This window comes from Anabas testudineus, chromosome 1, assembly GCF_900324465.2.
Source record: "Anabas testudineus chromosome 1, fAnaTes1.2, whole genome shotgun sequence".
NCBI lineage: Eukaryota > Metazoa > Chordata > Actinopteri > Anabantiformes > Anabantidae > Anabas > Anabas testudineus.
Window position 1 is genome coordinate 24,570,952 of NC_046610.1, and position 18,618 is coordinate 24,589,569.

General features: G+C 40.7%; 2 protein-coding genes across 2 annotated transcripts in view; both read right to left on the reverse strand.

Annotated features, from left to right (window-relative positions):
• LOC113162525 (sodium/potassium/calcium exchanger 3-like) overlaps positions 1–1,089 on the reverse strand; it is a 44,375-nt gene extending 43,286 nt beyond the window's left edge. The window contains exon 1 of the mRNA XM_026360700.1: positions 702–1,089. Coding sequence (XP_026216485.1) covers positions 702–897 — 196 coding nt within the window. The 5' untranslated portion in view covers positions 898–1,089. The remainder of the gene's footprint in view (positions 1–701) is intronic.
• A 3,084-nt stretch (positions 1,090–4,173) lies between these two features.
• Positions 4,174–17,591, reverse strand: dtd1 (D-aminoacyl-tRNA deacylase 1). Its single transcript, XM_026360132.1, has 6 exons — positions 17,444–17,591; positions 16,854–16,944; positions 15,719–15,954; positions 14,551–14,648; positions 9,365–9,528; positions 4,174–5,455 (listed from the first exon to the last, which is right to left on the reverse strand). The coding sequence occupies exons 1-5, from the start codon at positions 17,484–17,486 to the stop codon at positions 9,373–9,375; spliced, it is 624 nt and encodes a 207-aa protein (XP_026215917.1). The 5' UTR covers positions 17,487–17,591; the 3' UTR covers positions 4,174–5,455; positions 9,365–9,372.
• Between the last annotated feature and the right edge of the window lie 1,027 nt (positions 17,592–18,618).

Here is an 18,618-nt window from a genome sequence, read left to right on the forward strand (position 1 = left end):
AGGGAGCACTGCAGTTATTTGTCATCACGGTGTCATTTAATTGCGTTGAAAATACTAATCATCTGACAGACAAGCCAGAGACAAGATAGTACGGCTTTAAAGTAAAGTTATTGTGAGGGCGAGAGACACTGTGCAGCCATTTCCAGGAACCCAAAGAGGTGTGGGCCTATACCCAGGGGTTCATTGCCCTGATTTCACTTCTCTGCAGCTGAAGCACCTGAACATGAAGAAGATCAGATGAATTCCCAATGTAGGCTCCTGTGTACCTCCATGACACTGCTGACAACTAACTGTTTGGTCACGTACAACTAGTTCTATAAATTATATGCAGCACCTTTGTTTGTACACTAATGTCTGGGATCATTTGTTAAAAACTGAAGAAATGTGCAAGAATAGGACAAAACTTTCATTCAATCATTACAGTCACTGACACAATATGGCATCATGAAATGTGACAACCAAACAGAAATGAAGCAAACTGTCCTGTCATTTAGCATGAATGAAATCATACAGTGCTTTTAATTACGGTGTTTGTTTTTTTTTTTTTTTTTATAAATTACTAAACTATGGCGTTAACGTATTTTACCGCTAACGCTGTGTTTGACGACAAAAAGGCACTAAATGAACCCAGTACACGTCCAAGCTAACTGCTAACGTCCCAGCGCCGCGAACAGGAGCCGAACAAGCGGCGAGATCCTCACCTGAATTTTCCGCTAAGTAGGAAAAGCCCTTCACGACCAGCAGCAAGCCGCCGAACAGACATATCTGGATTACAACCAACTCCTTTCGCCTTTTCCGCCTCGCTTTGACCTTCTTCTGGTTCGACATCACTTGCGTCGGCCGATTCCGGAGCAGGATGCCCGGCAGAGACGTCCCCTCTCCCGCTGCCACATCCATGCGGATTCCCGAAGTGGAAGAGCAGAGCAGGCTCCTCTGGTTCCCGGGGAACGAACTTCTCTCCGGGGAGCACACGAAAAGTACGGTGAGGGTTCACAGAGGGGAGAGCGGGGAGCGAGCTTCTCTCTTTTCTTTTTTTCTTAAAGTTGGTTAATGGGTACCGCTGGGATGCTGCGAGCCCTCTGCCTGTGTCATGTTGAAGTGTGGCTTTGGAAGAGGAAGAGGAAGAGGAAGAGGAAGGCTGCACGAGCTCTCCATGGATACGTCCGTCTGATGAGAGCCGGGCCATGCACGCGCACACAGTGAAGCCCACGTGCAAGCGTGTGTGTGTGTGTGTGTGTTTACCGACAATAAAAAAAATAATTATTTCATATATGTCACGTACAGTAAAAAATTAAATCTAATAAATGGCCACACATAAAAGACCCCGGTTGCTGTGTACTTCCTGATGATTGTTTTTGTTTTTGAATGTACTACAGCAGTGTTTAAAGCTGCAGTCATTCATTTGTAAACACCACTCCAGAAATCATACATGTTCTTGCAGCTTTAATAGAAGGAAACAAAAATAAATATATGGTAACAAAAATGTATACCAGTGGATAAAAGAAAGTCAAATAAATACACACCATCCACCCACAAAATAACTATTATAAGCTATTTTTGTACTGTACACTACATTACAAAACACATACATGTCAAATCAGTCACAATAATTCCAGAGTGGACATTACTATTTGCTAATATTTCTATTGCAAGTATGCATTATACAATAAATATACATATTTATTTTACAGTATGGACTTCAATATCACCAGTTGTTTTCCCACGCAATTCTCCGGTATCTGCAAACAGCAAAACAGGAAGAGATACCCGGCATGCAACCGGCAGTGTGTTGTCAAGAAGCGGCATCTCAACGCTTCCACCATATGACAATGGTCTGTGACGGCACAAAGACCTCTGGCAGCACACTCCTGAGCTTTTTACATAAAATATAAATAAAGGAACAAATGAATCTAAAAGAAGGTGGAGAAATATTCCCAACTAGAAAATGATATTTTACATGTATGTCAGTGTGATTGTCTGTGAGCTGACACTCGTTTCATTACATGTAAGTATAATTGTTTTAAAAAATATTGATTTGATTTGGTAAGTGCATTTTGAAAAGTGCATCACTGTGCCAGATTTCAAGCTATGAATTACACCCTTTGTCAAATAAGAACATGTAAAAGTGCATATGATGCATTTGGATACACTTCCAAGATAATGAGTTGGCAAACAGGAAAAGAAAGGGGAGAGGGGAAGAGAAAGGAAAGATACAAGCAGTACATTGTTTGTTGTCCTTCTCATTAACCTCTTCTGGTAAAGCCTTTTAGTGATCATACAGCAGCCTGCACATGTAATACAATTACACATTATGTTGCTGAAAAATAATACGAAGTTCTATTTGCAAAGCCTCATTGGTTTTCTACAAGGAGTGATTTTACACTAATACCTCTCTCTAATTCAAACATACACAAACTCAGTGGCCAGCAGCCAAACACTACAGTAAGGCCTTCCAGGCCAACAACTTCTATAAATAATAACAGTAATAATGTTATCACTCTGAAATGTGTCAATACTTCAGCCAAAAATGAATTCCCTTCCCTCTGAACATGTATTAAGACCATTTCTGTTTTGGTCTAAAATAAGAGTTGGAACACTCACTGAAACAAATCATTCACCAAGCAAGGGACGGATTAAATGTAGGTTTTGTTTTTTTGGTTACACAACAGTAGTTAGGTCATATGGATTGATTTCACTTGTGCCTGCCTGTACATGCTGTCTACTCACTGAAATCTGTGTCCACACAACAGAGACTGATCATAGATCCCACTGTGTGTCTGTCATTCCTGATGGCTTGTACACAACGCTTTGAGTGAATTTTAGGATAATGGGGAAATACTTCATCAAGGCCATGTGGGTTTCTTTATTGTTGGGCCTGAAGTTTCATATAAATAGCACTGGAAACTTTCCAGCAAGAATGGAAAAAGTGGTCAGGGCTCTAGGCAGCTAGATCAACTGTGCCTGTTTAACCCTTTGAAGTATGGGGCTACAAAAGAGCGAATATAAAACAAGGACAGCAGCCAAAAAAGCAGGCATGTGACTCAGAGATAGCTGTCGTATTTTGAAGGCAAATGATCCAACTTAATGTGTCCAGTAAAACTTTTTTTCAAATCAGATGACCATGACCTATTTTCATAGCATCATATCGAGAACTCCAGTGGGTACCTAGACGAGTGGATGCCTTAAAAGTTGCCATGAAAGCTGGCCCGTCTAACTTGCAAATCCAGCTTGAAGTGGGCATGGAGTTTCTAAACAAGATAAATTCCAACCTCTCAGAGGCACACAAAAGAAAAAGAAACGTGAGGGGAAAAGGGAGGAGGAAGAAGGAAGGGATGGGGAGGTGGGGGCAACAAATTAAATCCAGTTAAATTGTTTTTCCATAGCCAGTGGGCTTGGCAAAGGACTCACTGACACACAATCACACACACAATCACACACACAATCACACACACACACACAACATGTAAGATAAGTCATAGAGACGTCAAACCAGAAACAGCGTAGCTTCAGATGTAAGGGAATGTCTGGAATTTAACCCACTTTCCCATATCCGACTAACACCACTCCCACTGCCTTGCTCCACAGCTCAGGGTGTCCACAAAGACAAACAAACCAATGTGTTGTTTAGAAGCACACAGGTGAGTCCATCGATATACAAACCTTGAACATCTGCCCCCCTCAACACTCCATATTCTCAACCCTTTGCTTTGATCAATTGCAGCCCGCTCACATATTTGGTACAGAACATCAATAATCCAAGGCCCAACAGAATACTTCCTCCTCTCTTACTGTCACTGCAGAGGAGAGCTGCTGTTATAGCCCAATTTGAAGCAGCACTAAGCCTACCTAGCCGACATATTTGGGTCACGTTTTCCTACTCTAAGAACTCCCAAGTCCGGGCTACAGCAGCTTCTCCTGCTCTGCTGCTGCTCTCCAACACAACGTGGAGAAACCTCAGCTCAGCACCATTGGAGAGAGAAAGAGCAATAACGAGCAGTGGTAGTATACGGCATTGTTGGCCAGGAATAGCTTGCTTAAAAAATAAATAAAGTTATAAAGTTAAAGTTGGGATAGTATAGCAGACCAGGTGGTGATGCTAAAAGAAGAAATAAGGACAACCTTGCTTTTGCATCACATACAACTGCGGAAAAATATACACAAACACAGCAAAGGTCACTTTTTCTATTGACAGCTTTATAAAATGACAACAAAGTGTACATTCAGATCTGTCAAAACGACAACAGGACAGTGTAATAATCAAAAACATTAGCTAGTAGATGTTTGTCAGATCAGAGTCTAGCCCAGCCACACTGGTGTCGATGTTCGCTGACAGTGAAGCACAGCTGGCCCCTCTCCAGGGAGCTCAAATACAGATAATTGAGACAAACTGACTTGTAGTCACTAAGCTGAAGCTACTCCATCCAAGAGTGAAAATCGACTACAGCTGAAGCCAGCAGTATGGCACTATCTCTCCCTGCAGCCGCAATGATTTCTGGGTATAGAGGAGAGATGAAACAAGAAACAGTTTGAGACATACTGGCAACACTTGAAGGGTAAAGTCCCACTGAAATCATGGTTAGTCATTGGTTTTTTCTGTCAAATATAATGTCAAAGTCATTTTCAAATATTCCAAGGAACAAAGGAATAATTTAGTTATGGTGCAACACACAGTATGAGTCTGTGTTTGTAGCAGGAAAATGGGATATTAGAAATTATGTTATCTGGGTTTTCAGTGTTGGTTTTATCTATAAAATATTTTTCCTGCTAACCTGTTTATTTTTTTTCAAAGGCCATTAGTCCTGTGTGCTGGAGCAATGTCAGTTGAACTTTTAAACATACGTTCTATGATTGCAACTGTGTTAATAATGAGGTGTCACTGGTGCGGTAAATATGCTGAGGCTGTTACATTATCTTTGTCCTCATGTTCTTGTAGTGCACTATGAGACAAGGACTTGGAGCTGAGCTATGCTTCAGGGTCAGCGCCGTGTCTCTGAGCAGAGATTTAATGGGAACAGCGGGCTGAGAGTGAGACAGGCATGGAGAATCAGAGAGAGAATGCAGCACTGACTAAAAAAGCAGTGGGAAAAAAAATCAGAGTAAGAGAGCACAGAAAGCTACTGGGCCAGTGTCGTGTTGCTGACGTCTGTTCCATCCCATGTCACCCAAGTTCCCTTTCTGTGCACCCTTATTTAATCTCCCTTCACAGAGCTAAGAAAAATACAAACTGCGTTGTGGCTAGACATCCTCTTTGCTACTTTTTTTTACGCCTTAGCTGGTCCTGTGTAATTGTGAAGGAGAGAGGAGAAGGACACCAGCAAGGGGATGATGTCCTGCAACACAACGAAAGAATCCTGCTGACCTCCAAACAGAAAAGAAGACAGTCCAAAATAAGGTGCAGGAGTCACTGAGGATTGAAGCCTTCCTGAGGAAACTGGGCTCATCTTCATGTCCCCACCTGCATAAGAGAAAACAGGATTGCCATTGTTATTTGTGTTGTCTAACAAATTAGTTACAACTTCTGCCTTTAAAGCTGCATCAAATATGTTTTGGACCACTTCATGCTGTGTATATATGCAAAGAATGAAGCTCAATTTATGCTTCTGCTTCTAATCTACACAGCATAGGCATCATGTAGGTGAGGACCCTACAAACACTGTAGCCTGACATGTGCCCACTCAGAAACATAAGTATGAGTTGTGATTAGTGCACTAGGTAGCATTGCAGTGGCTGTACAGACTACGTTCTCTGACGACAGTACTTTCTGCTGCTCAACATCTATTAGCTCCAAGTCCAACATGATGCACTCAGTTTCAACATGAGCTTCAGTCATTATTGTTTGTAGTAAAGCCAAAAAAAAAAAAAAAAAAAAAGCTCACTTCAGTGGCGAAGAAGCTCCACACACTCAATACCACAGCTATGACCGGTGTAATTGCAGATTGACGCAGACACGCCAGCAAGATGTATAAATGCTCACAATGGCATAGACCAGACTGTAGGCTCTGCAAAGGCAGCAGCATTAATGAAGCTTAAGACTGTAGGCCGTATTAAATATAAAAGGCAAAACCAAGGCAAGCGCATAAAATTTTTAAAATGAAAGTTACATCTACTCTGAATCCACCTCTAATCAGTCTCTAATAGGTCATTTGCAAACAATTACAAAGGCAATTGTGAATGTGGGTTGGAAATTGCTCACAGCAGCCTGAAGAGCAGCAGGAACCTCCGTGTAAGCTGTTTATATCAAAATTAGAACACTGCAGACGGGAAGGAAGGGCGACCAGAGAAGATAATGGAGGACTGCCACAAATTACTCATTCTGTAGAAGAAAAAGTGCACACTGCTCATGTTTAAAGGAACAATATGTAGCGCTGACATCAAGCACTAAAAGGGTTACAGCTGTCCAAGTTCACAGTATTGGACATAATACTGTCTCAGTCCAACAGTCCTCCCCGGCAAGAGGACTCTGAATTTACCACAGCAAAAGCTAAAGCCATTTTCCTGAAAACAAACGCCCACTGATCTGAAAATACACACTCTGTAGTTGGACATACTACTTTCCAAGTTCCTGATAACATATTGCTCAATTTAAATATGTTTTAAATTAATATGTTTTAAATACAAATGTACGATTAATTTCAATTTCAATCCTTGTTGCAGAACTCAGTTGTGAAGTAGTCAAGTGGAGTAAAAAGAGACCCATGAACCAACATGAAAAAATCCTCACAGTGGAGGTAGCATCATTATTTTGGGCCACTTTGATGCCTCAGAGTCTGGACCGCTTGCCATTGTGGAGGTGGGAAAGAATTCCCAAATTTATCAAGGTATCCAACCGTATATTGTCAGCATGACACCAGGTGAAGCTCAGTTGAAGATGGGTGAGGCAGTAGGACAATGACCCTAAACATCAATCTAAATCTACTACAAAGGCATAAAATCCAGCAACAGAGTCAAGCGAGCAAGCACTTTGTCTGACATGTTCCCTTACATGCAGATTTCCCACCTTTACTCCCACCATAACACAAGGCTTTTTACAGAAAGGCTAAGTGGTCCCACCCATCCAACACACCCAAATATGGAAAAACAATTAAGCCTTTTCAGACATTGCTTCTTGTTTCCCCTTTCCCCCACTCTCTCCAATATCTGTAGTCTGCAAGACAAGAAGGCCTTATGTAACAAGGAGCTGAAGATTCTAAGTCTCAGGGTACATATGTTTTTACCCAGCATGCATTTAGGGATTACAATGCAAGGCCCTCTGTGGTAGAAGAGGTTGGTGTAGGACAATAGAACTTCAAGGTCCCACACGGATGAGGTGCGAGTGTGTTTACGGTGTTGTTAAACAAGTGGACAAAACAATGCTACACACCTCAGTGTTGAATTGTAACAATCTCACATTTGCTTCTATCTGTGTGTAACTCGCTGTACACATGCCCGTGAGAAAAGACTGAAAATGCAATGCCAGTTTGACGGCGTATCCAATAATGTGCGTGCCTGCCAGAGAGTTCACGCAGGGAGAGGAGCTGTGCCACAGGAGCCAGCAGCAGCAGCAGCCTCAGCAGGGAGAGCACGAGGGGACACGGAGAGAGCTGACTCAATACCTCCCCATCTCTGTTCTCCCAGAACTCGTCTGTTTTTGCACTAGTAAACAAATACTGAAGGCAAATAAGAGCAAACTCCTAGTCCCCTCCAACCTCCTCTTCTCCCCCCAACCCTCCTAATATCTGCAATATGAGCCACAGAATGAGAAAAAAAACAGGTCTGTCTCTCATGAGCGTTGCCGAGTTTCACCGCAGTGTCAACAATAACAAAGACAGAAGGAGACAGAGATGTTGAGCGGGCCGTTACTGCTTCTCACTGCACATTTTAAGATGCAACATTGCACATGACACACTACACTAATATAATTAATGAGAGACAACTATTTTTGGGGCGACTGTATTTGTTGACAGTGCAAAAGACAAACCAAAAAAAGACGCAGCTGAACATTTTCTGAATATAGCTCATTTCTCAGGTTATCAAGTCTCTGAGGATTCCTGCAAATTTCAAAGTCAAACTGTCCCCAAGAGATTTTTACATCATCTGCCACAGAATTCAGTGGCAGAACCATTACCAGATACCATGTTTTATGTACACTAAAAATGTTGCATAAGAAAAACAGTTATAGAGCGAGTGACCGATTTCATACTTAGATTGTACTTGAAGCATTAGCTTATGAATTAAACACAAGAAATCCTGAAATGACTGAAACTGTAATTTACATACTGTATGCAAAACATTTTGCAAAGTGTCCATATTGTAATCAAAAATCTAGGGGGACGGTCTGATGATGATGAGGGTTGCTCAGGATTTTCCCTCTTTATCTTCATGAGGGTCACTCACCACATTTAGTTCTTTGTTAAAGCGGCACTTATCAGTCTTTTTCTCCTATGTGTAATGTCAACATGCAGTGTCTACAACACAAGAATAGCGTAAACAGCACATAGAGTCTTGCGTGAACCTTGCACAAGAGTCTTGCTCATGTTCTATGAATCTGTTTTTATCTGTATGATTAAGTTCAAAAACACAAACAACGTTAGTTAGATACTTTAACCCCAGCTCTATAGAATATACAGACAAAGGCCTAGCGGTAGCACTGGAAACTAGATTGCTTAAGCTGTGACATATCTCTCTATTTTCTGTGGGAATACTGCAGCTTTGGTATTGTGCACAGTGGAGCATTTATCTGTTTAAACCCGGTTCTTTTCCTCAGGAGGGAGTGGAGACCTACTGTACTGTTCAAAAGTCTTAGGCACCATTACATTTGTCTGGCATTTGGCAGTGCTATTATAACTACATACCTATTTATATTGTAGTCACTTGATTAGAATTCAGCTAGTGTACATAGGAAATATGTTCACAGTGATAAGAAAACACAAAAATATCAGAATAAACATTGTTTTAACACTATGTAGGCTAAAGTGACAAATAATAGAGGAAGTAGTAGAGGAATCTGGAAAGGTCAAGGACTTAAAATAAAGAGAAATAAATACTGGTCATCGTTCATAAAAGAACAAAGCAAATGGTGCCCAATGGTGCAAAGTACTGTAAATTAAGATTCAAAAGAATAAATAACACTGCTCTTCATCTGCTAGGCAACAGTTCTGTAACACATTATATTATATAATTTGTTAAAATAATATGTTAAAATGTGTTTTCAGCATGTGCAGCTACAAAGTGACCCAAAAAACATTAACGTTGCAGTTAGAATATTAATAATTTAATTAAGCTTACGAAGCACATTTAACATTTCATGTTTATATTATGGCTGAAAATTTTTTCATTTCATTTAAACTGTGCCCATGTATGCGTTCGTGTTCTAGGTTTCCTCAACCTGATTACTTAGGGCTCCCTCTCTGAAGACACGTCACCCTCTGCTCCACTACTGGCGTTGGGGTCCTGTCTGGAACGCAAGGCGCCCTTCTCCCTGCCAGACTCTGAGGGACCCTTGGAGCGTGTCTTCTCCTTCCTCTGCTGCTGCTTCTCGAGCTTTGACAGCTGTGGAAAATAAATGAGGCAAGAAAAGCCTAGGTCAAAAATCTATTTTTCATCTTACACCTCAGCTTACGATCATGTCACAGGTGATGACAAAAACATCTATCTACAGGATACACAACATGAATAGTCTTAAACCCATATTATATTATATCATTTGATAAAGTAATATGTTAAGTTGTGCTTTCAACATGTGCAGCTACAAAGGTCAACATCCACAGTCCTTGCACTGTGAAAATTGTATTTAAATGAGTATCTTGAATTAATATGCGGCTTCAGCACTCTGAGTTAGTTAAGTTAAAGTTGTTTTACTATACAGTTCCACTTTTTGTTGCCCTGCTATTTTACTAACAAAAACATACTAGAAGAAACTTTTAAAATTGCTGGATTTTTGGAGGATATTCACTTAATACCATTAATTTGAAGGTCTTATGTTTAAAAACATTATACATTTTTTACACAGATGGGGCTGTGTGAATTTTGAACCCTCTTACTTACATTAGAAGCATATTTTGAAGGGATCTCTATTTTAGAGCGCTAGTATAGACAAGAGGACTGATTACAGCAAGTCAAACCTGTTTTGTGTTCATATGAACACAAAATAATGAATAGTAGAATATCTCTTAAAAGACTTGATAATGAAAGCCAAACCATTTTTCCCTAATTATTGTTGAACATAAACAAAAACTGCTTATTACAGTGTGATATTCACATTTTTATCACGCAAGTCTCTTTATTTAAGAACTGTAGAACTGTAAACCAGTAAAATACATGTTGAGAACATCAGCTTCGGCTGAACTGTAGCTGAAACTTTATCCTTGGCTCAGTGGACTGAGACATTCAATATAAACATGCTGCATCATGACTTGCAGATCATGACCTTTGCAGTATGTTCAGTATTCACCCCGAGGTCCTAACATGCATGTGAATTAGTGTAATGTAATTAAACTGAGAGGGATGAACACATCAGTGCTGCAGAACAACACTCACTGACTCGTCTTTGTGAATACACGATCCCTTCTATTCTTTCCCCATTTGATGCTATTCTGCGCTGTCATAAGATCACTTCAATGAGTCTATTGTTGTGTCTGCATGGGCTGCCTCTCACACAATCCATAATAGCCCTTCACAATGCCACTCAGATCGACTAGTCACTGCTCCAATCAAACCTGCTCCTCCTTCATTCTCACTGTATTTTTCACAGCCCATGATTCACCACAGCAGTGATGATGAAGCGGCTATGCTACCCGTCAGCTGAAAATGGCCTGTAAACACAGATGCTAAAACTTTCATGGCTGCTGAGGAAATATTTATAAACTAAATGTCATCTTAAAAATCCAAAGCATTGCATAAGACATTACATTATTCAGAGAGCACAAAAAATGTTCTGTGTTATTCCCATTTCAACCCATCAACATGCTGTAATATCAAAGTCGCCCTACAATCTTTATAGATAACATAACATAACATAACATAACATAACATAACATAACATAACATAACATAACATAACATAACATAACATAACATAACATAACATAACATAACATAACATAACAAAACATGTAGTGCATAGAAACCAGGTGAGACATATGTCAGAATACACACTGGGCACTGCTTCAAAGCCTTTTAAACTCTAATATTAAAGCCACAGTCAAACCCCAGACATTGAAAAACAGATAAAATCCTGACTTAACATGATCAAATGTTACATAATTTCTGTGTATGTTGGGTTTCAGGCAAAAGCCCAAAGCAAAATGCACAAATAGTCAGGTGAACAAACAAAAAATGCTTCGGCCTCTCAGCCCTGATTCATGGAAAGAAAGGAACAGTGTCTGTTGGCCATTCCTTCATTTCCTCCTCCGTGCCAAGCTTAGCCTATTGGCTGGCCTTTTATCCCTCATGTTCAGCCTTGGCTTTGGCTCCTCGGTCCCCACAGCAAAGCATCCCAAACAGACAAGATTAAAATTCTGAGGACTGCTTAATATCCCTTTGGGCAAGCCAGCCAAGCCCACCAAAGGGAGAGCAGCCAAAGCCGGACCCAAGCCAAAGCATAAGGACATTGGCTGCTTTTCACGGAAGTGACCAGAATCGATTCCGGAAGATGAATTTATGAAGTTGTTTCAAATGTCTGGGATAAAGGGCTGATGGAGGTGTAACCCTGTTACAGAGATGCTAGGAACTATTACAGCATATCTCTATCACCTACATTTTCTTCAAATGATCAATATCCCTATGGGACACATTTGAATGCTTTTCGCTGTCCTTATATTGTTTATCTGGTGATGTCATAAGATCAAAACTGCAATTTGCCTGTTAATTAGATTAATTAGAATTAGAAGAGTCACAACTCACAGTGAGCATGGTAGCTTGCTGAATTTAGCATTTAGCACAATGCACCGCTGTGCCCAAGTAATATCCTCACAAAAGGGGCTAGCATGGCTGTACCCACAGTGCATAACAGTAACGACTGCCTGTTAGCACAAATTACATATGATTTTGTTGCACAGTTGAAGAATAAATTTTCATAGCAGTATCCTAGTTTGATTTTGGTTTTATGAGGCACAGATTATAGTGCAAGAGTGCTGGGAGCAGCCCTCGACAGCCCTGACAGTGACTGGGACTGCAAAGGGTGAGCATGAAGAGCAAGCAAGCATCCCAAAGTCTCTGCATGTGGGACTATGCTGGGATTCATCTGAAGCCCACACATAACACCCTGGCGCCCTCACAATGCACACAGATACATCTGACATACCAAACAGAGGGGATTGAGCTTCACAGTGGGGGTGACTGAGTGGGAACACAGTGAATCAGGCCCAGTGTACAAATCTATGAAGGAGGTCACATGATTGTTATTCTCTGGGTTGACTAAGTTCTTTTGTCTACACTTGCAAATACACCTTAAATAACTCATTATTTTCTATTAGCATTTAGCTTGTGGTAGTTTGCCTTCAGTGCATGCTCTGTGGAAGAAGCAGTGGATGTTTTCTAAAGTACTGATTACTATATGCACAGTAGGACATAAGTAAGGCAAATAAATAAACAAACAGGCAAGTCTTGAGTGAATAACACCATAACATGCTAAGCCTTGTGCTGATCAAATGCAGAGCTGTTCAACACATCATACAGGCAGAATTTTAGCTACTGCACATGAAGTGGTAAGAAAAAAGTATGAGAGTGTATGTGAATGATCTGGTTTCCCCATCTTAAAATGTGATCAGGTCTTCATCTATTGTAAGTTACAAGTAATTAAGTTATTAGAATCAATCAGCTTCTATTTAGCTCCTCTTCATGCTACAGTAGTGTGCCATGTTTACTTAAACAGTTCCACCTTTTTCTTCCATGTTACACTGAAACAACTGAGACGTTAACCAGCTGCAATAATTCCTTTAAGCTTTCAGTTGTTACTCTGAGCTTCTTTTTATTTTTACCATTATCATCATCATCTTAGATGTGTTCATACTTCTGAGAAGAAAATAATCTAAACTCTTTGTGATTCCTTAGGGACCATTTCCAGCTCCATGCAGATCAACAATTCTTGGTCCTATGTTTTTTGACATGTCTTTGTGTTTGAATTGTTCTCATCACAAGATGCATCTTTGAATAGAAAGCATACAAACAAAAAGTTATTAATATAATAAAGTAGCTCTAACCCACACCTCATCTGGTTTCACCTATTGGACTCGTATTACCTTTGTTTATGTCACTAGAAGAAAAAAAACATCATCCAACTAAATGAAGACATTTGTAAGAAGTATATTCTCATCTTTCAACTATCAAACTATAGTTGATGTAATAACTATCAAAAATGTGTTTTAATGTATCTGAACAGTTGTTATTTTAGCTACTTATCACTTAAGTCATAACACCTACACACCAACAAAATCTCATCACATAACACTGATATGGCAAATATTAGCAAAGTGTTTCCGAAGTGACACAGAGAAAGATCAGCATTGATTGTGAGTCATGTTTCCAGCTGTTTGACAAAAGGGACAGAACACCTACTTATCTCGTAGCTCTGTTTAAGTATCCACAAAATAAGACAAATATCTGGCTCTGTAGCTGCCAAATGTTTCACAATGCTCACTAGCTTGTTATTTTATGTATTTGTGTTTTACAGTTGTTATGGCTCTAAAGTTATAGTAGCTAGTAGAGTTTTTTTTACTGTAGATATGAGATGTATTCTTCGGGTGTAAAATAAGAGCACAGCTCTTATATTACCAAATTGAACTAGTTCCTATTAAACATTAGATTAAAACACAACAAACACTTTAGTTATTTTTTTAGAAACTATAATATAAATTCCCCATCTGTACCAGGACTCCAAGCACCCCAAACCTGCAGTTTGTTCTCATATCTTTGTCTGTTTTCTGTTGATGTGTGATCTAAATATTCATTGCTTGGAACAGATGGAAAATTAACAGGCCTGTGCTGCAGTACTATTGAGTGTCCAGTGTTTTTTGCCCTCCAGGGCTCCACGCAAGTCACTTGACTGAAAACTAATGACTGCAACCATCAAACAGATGAGGTCAGCAGTAATGGAAAATAAACCATAATTTATAAAAGTTTTGCCTTTGAACAAGCTGCGTTACTCATTCAACTCATTGTTTTTACTTAGAACAGCAGAGCTATGCATGCGACACGAGAAGCGCGTGAGTGACTGCTCCCAACAGAAGAGCAAATATCACCACCCAGTGGATTAAAGTGACAAATACAATGACTTTGTGAAAAGCTGCAAGATATTTTGTGTTATGAGTGAAAGTTGCTTTGGCAAGGACAGTGAAAATGAGAACTTCTTATTCTCTGTAAAAAATTTCTTTGACAAAATAATCACAACAAATAGTCTAGGTACCAACTAAGAATCTGAAAGCTCAAAAAACTGGCAGCAAGACTGGGGCAGTAGTTGCACGAACCCCAGGGTAAGTGGTTCGATTCCTGGTTCCTTCTTTCTTTAGTAAGTGGTCCTCGAGTTAATATTTGTGTGGTACTAAACCTTCTGAACCTTCGTGCCCGACAACATACCTGTTTTGGGTCTATGGGACCAGTGGGTGAAGTCAGCTCAACAGTAACAGGTCCATCATTTTGTATGTGGACCTGCATAGCGGCTCCAAACTTCCCATCTAGAAACACATAAAGAGACATTAAGACTCAAAACACTTCATTGTCATTTCACATGAACATGTTTAAAGAAATACACCCCAATCGCTGCCACAGATGGACTACAGTCTACAGTTCACTCAATCTAAGTAGGCCAGTCCATCCCAAGTGGCACAACATCTAACCGGAAGCAAACACCGGCAGACTTTATTGGCCACAGGCTGTCGATGTTTCATTAGGATGTATGGAGCCATGAGACACTGGGGACAAAAAAGGTAAAGGGGCTGTAGGAGGACATGGAAGTTTTAACTTAAATGTTCTCTTTTCTTCTACTGGGTCTGTGAGATTAATGACACCATCTGCACAATAAAGCTGTGGGCCGTGGTGGAAAAGTGCTGCATCATCATGTTTCCTCTCTGGTGGAGGAGGGGACTAATTAGGAAGCCTCGTGCCTCCCTTGCTGAGACAAGGTGCCAGCTCCCCACCTGCTCCCTGGTGGGCTGACCCAATTCACCGCCACCACGCAACAGCACCGATAATCCACACCTTCCACCCACTAAACTGCCGTAACTCTAAACTGAGATGGGAATACGAGGCAATTACATAGCACGGCGACGTGGCACTGGTCCAAACATAGACGTGAGCAGCAATAATGGTGACCAGCAACACTTAAGAGAGTAATTAGATCAGAAACAAGTAGTTGTTTGAACAACCCAGTGTCCCTTTAAATTCTTACTATTCTTAAACTCACAATCAACCGACCTTTTCAGATACAACTAATATGAAAACCACAAGAACATATTGAGGGTGGTTCTAGAGCACAATTACAAGGGATTGTGTGCATTTTTAATTACATAATAAATGAAAATAACCAAAACAAATGTTTATTTTTAATAATTTATGATACAAATTAGTTTCAGCCTCCAAAAAAGTAATTTTCCTTGTGATGAAAGTTCCACATTCATTTAAAATCACAAACTAAATACTGTATCTATAACCTTGTCACTGGACCACTTGGAAGTCACCCTTGCACCATACCAATGAAGGACTATAAAGAGTGGACAGTATAGATGGCTGTCATGGATTCACCCACCCTTAATAAACTCTGGCTTGTAGGCACTCCTCATGTTCTCCAGGATGCTGTTGTAGAAGGGCTGAGCCAGCTCTGCGGGCATGGCTGAGTGGAAGTCTGGCTTATTGCCCTTCAGTATACACTGCAGGGTGAACTGGCTCACGCACAGCACCTCAAAGTCCCTGTCCATGACACTTTTACTCCACGCTCGGCCATTCTCGTCTTCAAAAAGCCGCAGGTTGAGGATCTTACGCACTCTGAAACGCACAGGAGAAACGTTTCTAAATACATGCTACTAATGCTGATGTCTGACTGTTGCAGGCAGCTGGCATTTCAGTCCAGAAGAAACAACAAACGAACTCTTGACACAGAATAGTGTAATCCATCACACTGAACACTCATTTTAGATAAAGCATGGAAAAATGACCAAAACTGAATGTAATGCTGATGATCGATGTTCAAGATGCAGTTAGATTAGCAGATAGAGGTTCACACTGTGCAGAAATTAATGGAAAAGGGTTAGCTGTGATGTCAACAGAGATATAAGCCACAAATGTAATGTGATTTTTATGGCAGCCTTGAAAGCTCAACAAAATGAAACTCACAAAAAAAAAAATGCACATACAAATAGACAAAACACAAGCAAATTAAGAAAACAACTTCTCCACCTTGACAACACAGGTGCAGCATTTAGGGAAAAAAGAAATCCCTGGTTCGAGTGAGGCTGGGAACCTTTGTTACATGCCACGCCGCTTTTGTGTCTCTACTGTCAATATATCAAATAAAAGCCATAATGCCTTAAAAATAATCCCTAAATTAAAGAGTGCTGATAATACAGAAAAAAAAGCACAGGGGAGCAAATGCATAGAAAATAACAGATAAATCATTAAGACAGTTTACAACAATCAGAAATCTTTCCACTGCTGTTTGCAGCACTTTTGTATTTTGAACTGTGCTTCTGTATTTTTTGTGTTTCCTGTGTTTGATTGTGCATTGTCAAACTGCAGAATTTGTGTTCTTGGTTTTCTCTTTGCAGGTTTTAAAAAGCTGCTATGTTGACCTCATGGTGCATTTCTAAGCCAATCAGGCTGCTGTCTATGGTGATGAATGTCCCTGCCACACACACACACACACACACACACACACACACACTCACATGTAGTCTGCGTCCCTCTGAGTGTCCTCCACAGATATACCCAGCAGCACACACAGTCCTCGTCCTATCGAACTGATCTGCTCATCTCCCACTGCAGGGAAACAGAGAGAGGTTGTTGAGTGAATGAAGTGCTCGTGTTGTCCTCCACAGACAGACAGACAGACAGGCAGACAGACAGACAGACAGACAGACAGACAGCTCACACTGACAGGTGACAGACTGCATGACATCAGTGTGTGTGTGTGTGTGTGTGTGCACGACACAAGCCAGCAGTCAGGACTGTCATTCAGCTGTCACTGGCACCGACAGCATGAGGACACGTCCAATACTTGTGAGGCCACATAACCTCCGCTGCTGTCTTCGGAGCTCCAACTGGCCCCCGGCAGCACCGGTACTCTGAGTGGGCTCCTAATTAACGGACACCCCTGAACGCCTCATTCATTCTGCTTACAGTGCTAATGCTAACCCCAGCTAGGCTAGCTGACGCGCGCGGTCTTCGAGGCTAACACTCGGAAGCTGTTAAACCTCGCTTTAGCGACACTGTCACATGCGTCCAGGCCGAGCTCCACTCGCTTCAGATAGCCGCCTACCTGTCACTGTCGCTTTGCTGACCCTCTGGACGATAGCTCGCATTGTTTTGCTTGTGTTGTGTTGACGAACACGCTCTCACAACTTCCGAGGCGTCACACGCGTGGACGCGGGGCGTTGTCGCCCTCCAGCGGCCGATAAATGCAGCGCGCATCCCTCCTTCTTCTGGAGGTTCGCTGGGACAAAGACTAAGAATGGAAACTAAAAACCTTAAATCAAATAGAACCACAGGACAGCTCTGACACTAAAGTAGCTCTGTGTACTTTTAATTTATTTGACATTTGTAAAGTAAAACTAATTAAGAATGCACTGTTATGCAGTAAAAGCAACGACAGCTGAACCGATGTGATATTAATTAATCTCTATAATATGCAGTGCTGGAAAATAATAATGAGATGCTCAGTTTTTTAAGGTTTGGTTCTCAACTCTGTTGGGGCTGAGCTGAAGCAGTTCTGTGAGGAAGAATGGTCCAACTTTTATCGCTTTAAAATATTGTGTCTTTTAATATATGTGACTTTGGGAAAGATCAGATCACATTATGCAGAAAACATAAATGCTGAAAATTGTGTAAAAATATTAAAAAAAGAGCCAACTTTAATTTGCATATGTTTTAATTTGCATAAGTTGTTGTATCACGTCACTCATCATATTGACAATATCCATTGCCAGGAACACGTAGCATTGAACTGTTCTATATTAACACCAGGCTGGAAACACAACCATAATATAATAATAATCACACACTGACTGTGGTGCCTGTTAAACAGAAAGAGTTTGGTGACTGTAAATAGTTTACATGGTGGACATAGATTGTGAGGAAGCTGACAGGAATACGACTATACTTCAGCTGACATTATATTAATGAAACATGGCTGGAGGCAGTCAGCTGGGATCCACCTGGTAATGTCCTCACATAAAAACATCAATTCATTGGGCATCATCTTGACAACAGTTCATGTCAACGCAGCAGCTACTCGTCACTGTCTCCACTACTGGGTTTGCTGCTATATGACTGGATGAAATTGTAGATTCTTGTTGTATATGGGACAAAGTCCTTTTTGTAGATGATGACCGTCTTGGTGTGAGGAGTCTCGTACACCACTCGAGGTCGGTCATCTTCCTTTTTCTTGCTCTTTTGTTCATTGTCTGGAAAAAAAGAACAAATGAAAGTGAGTTA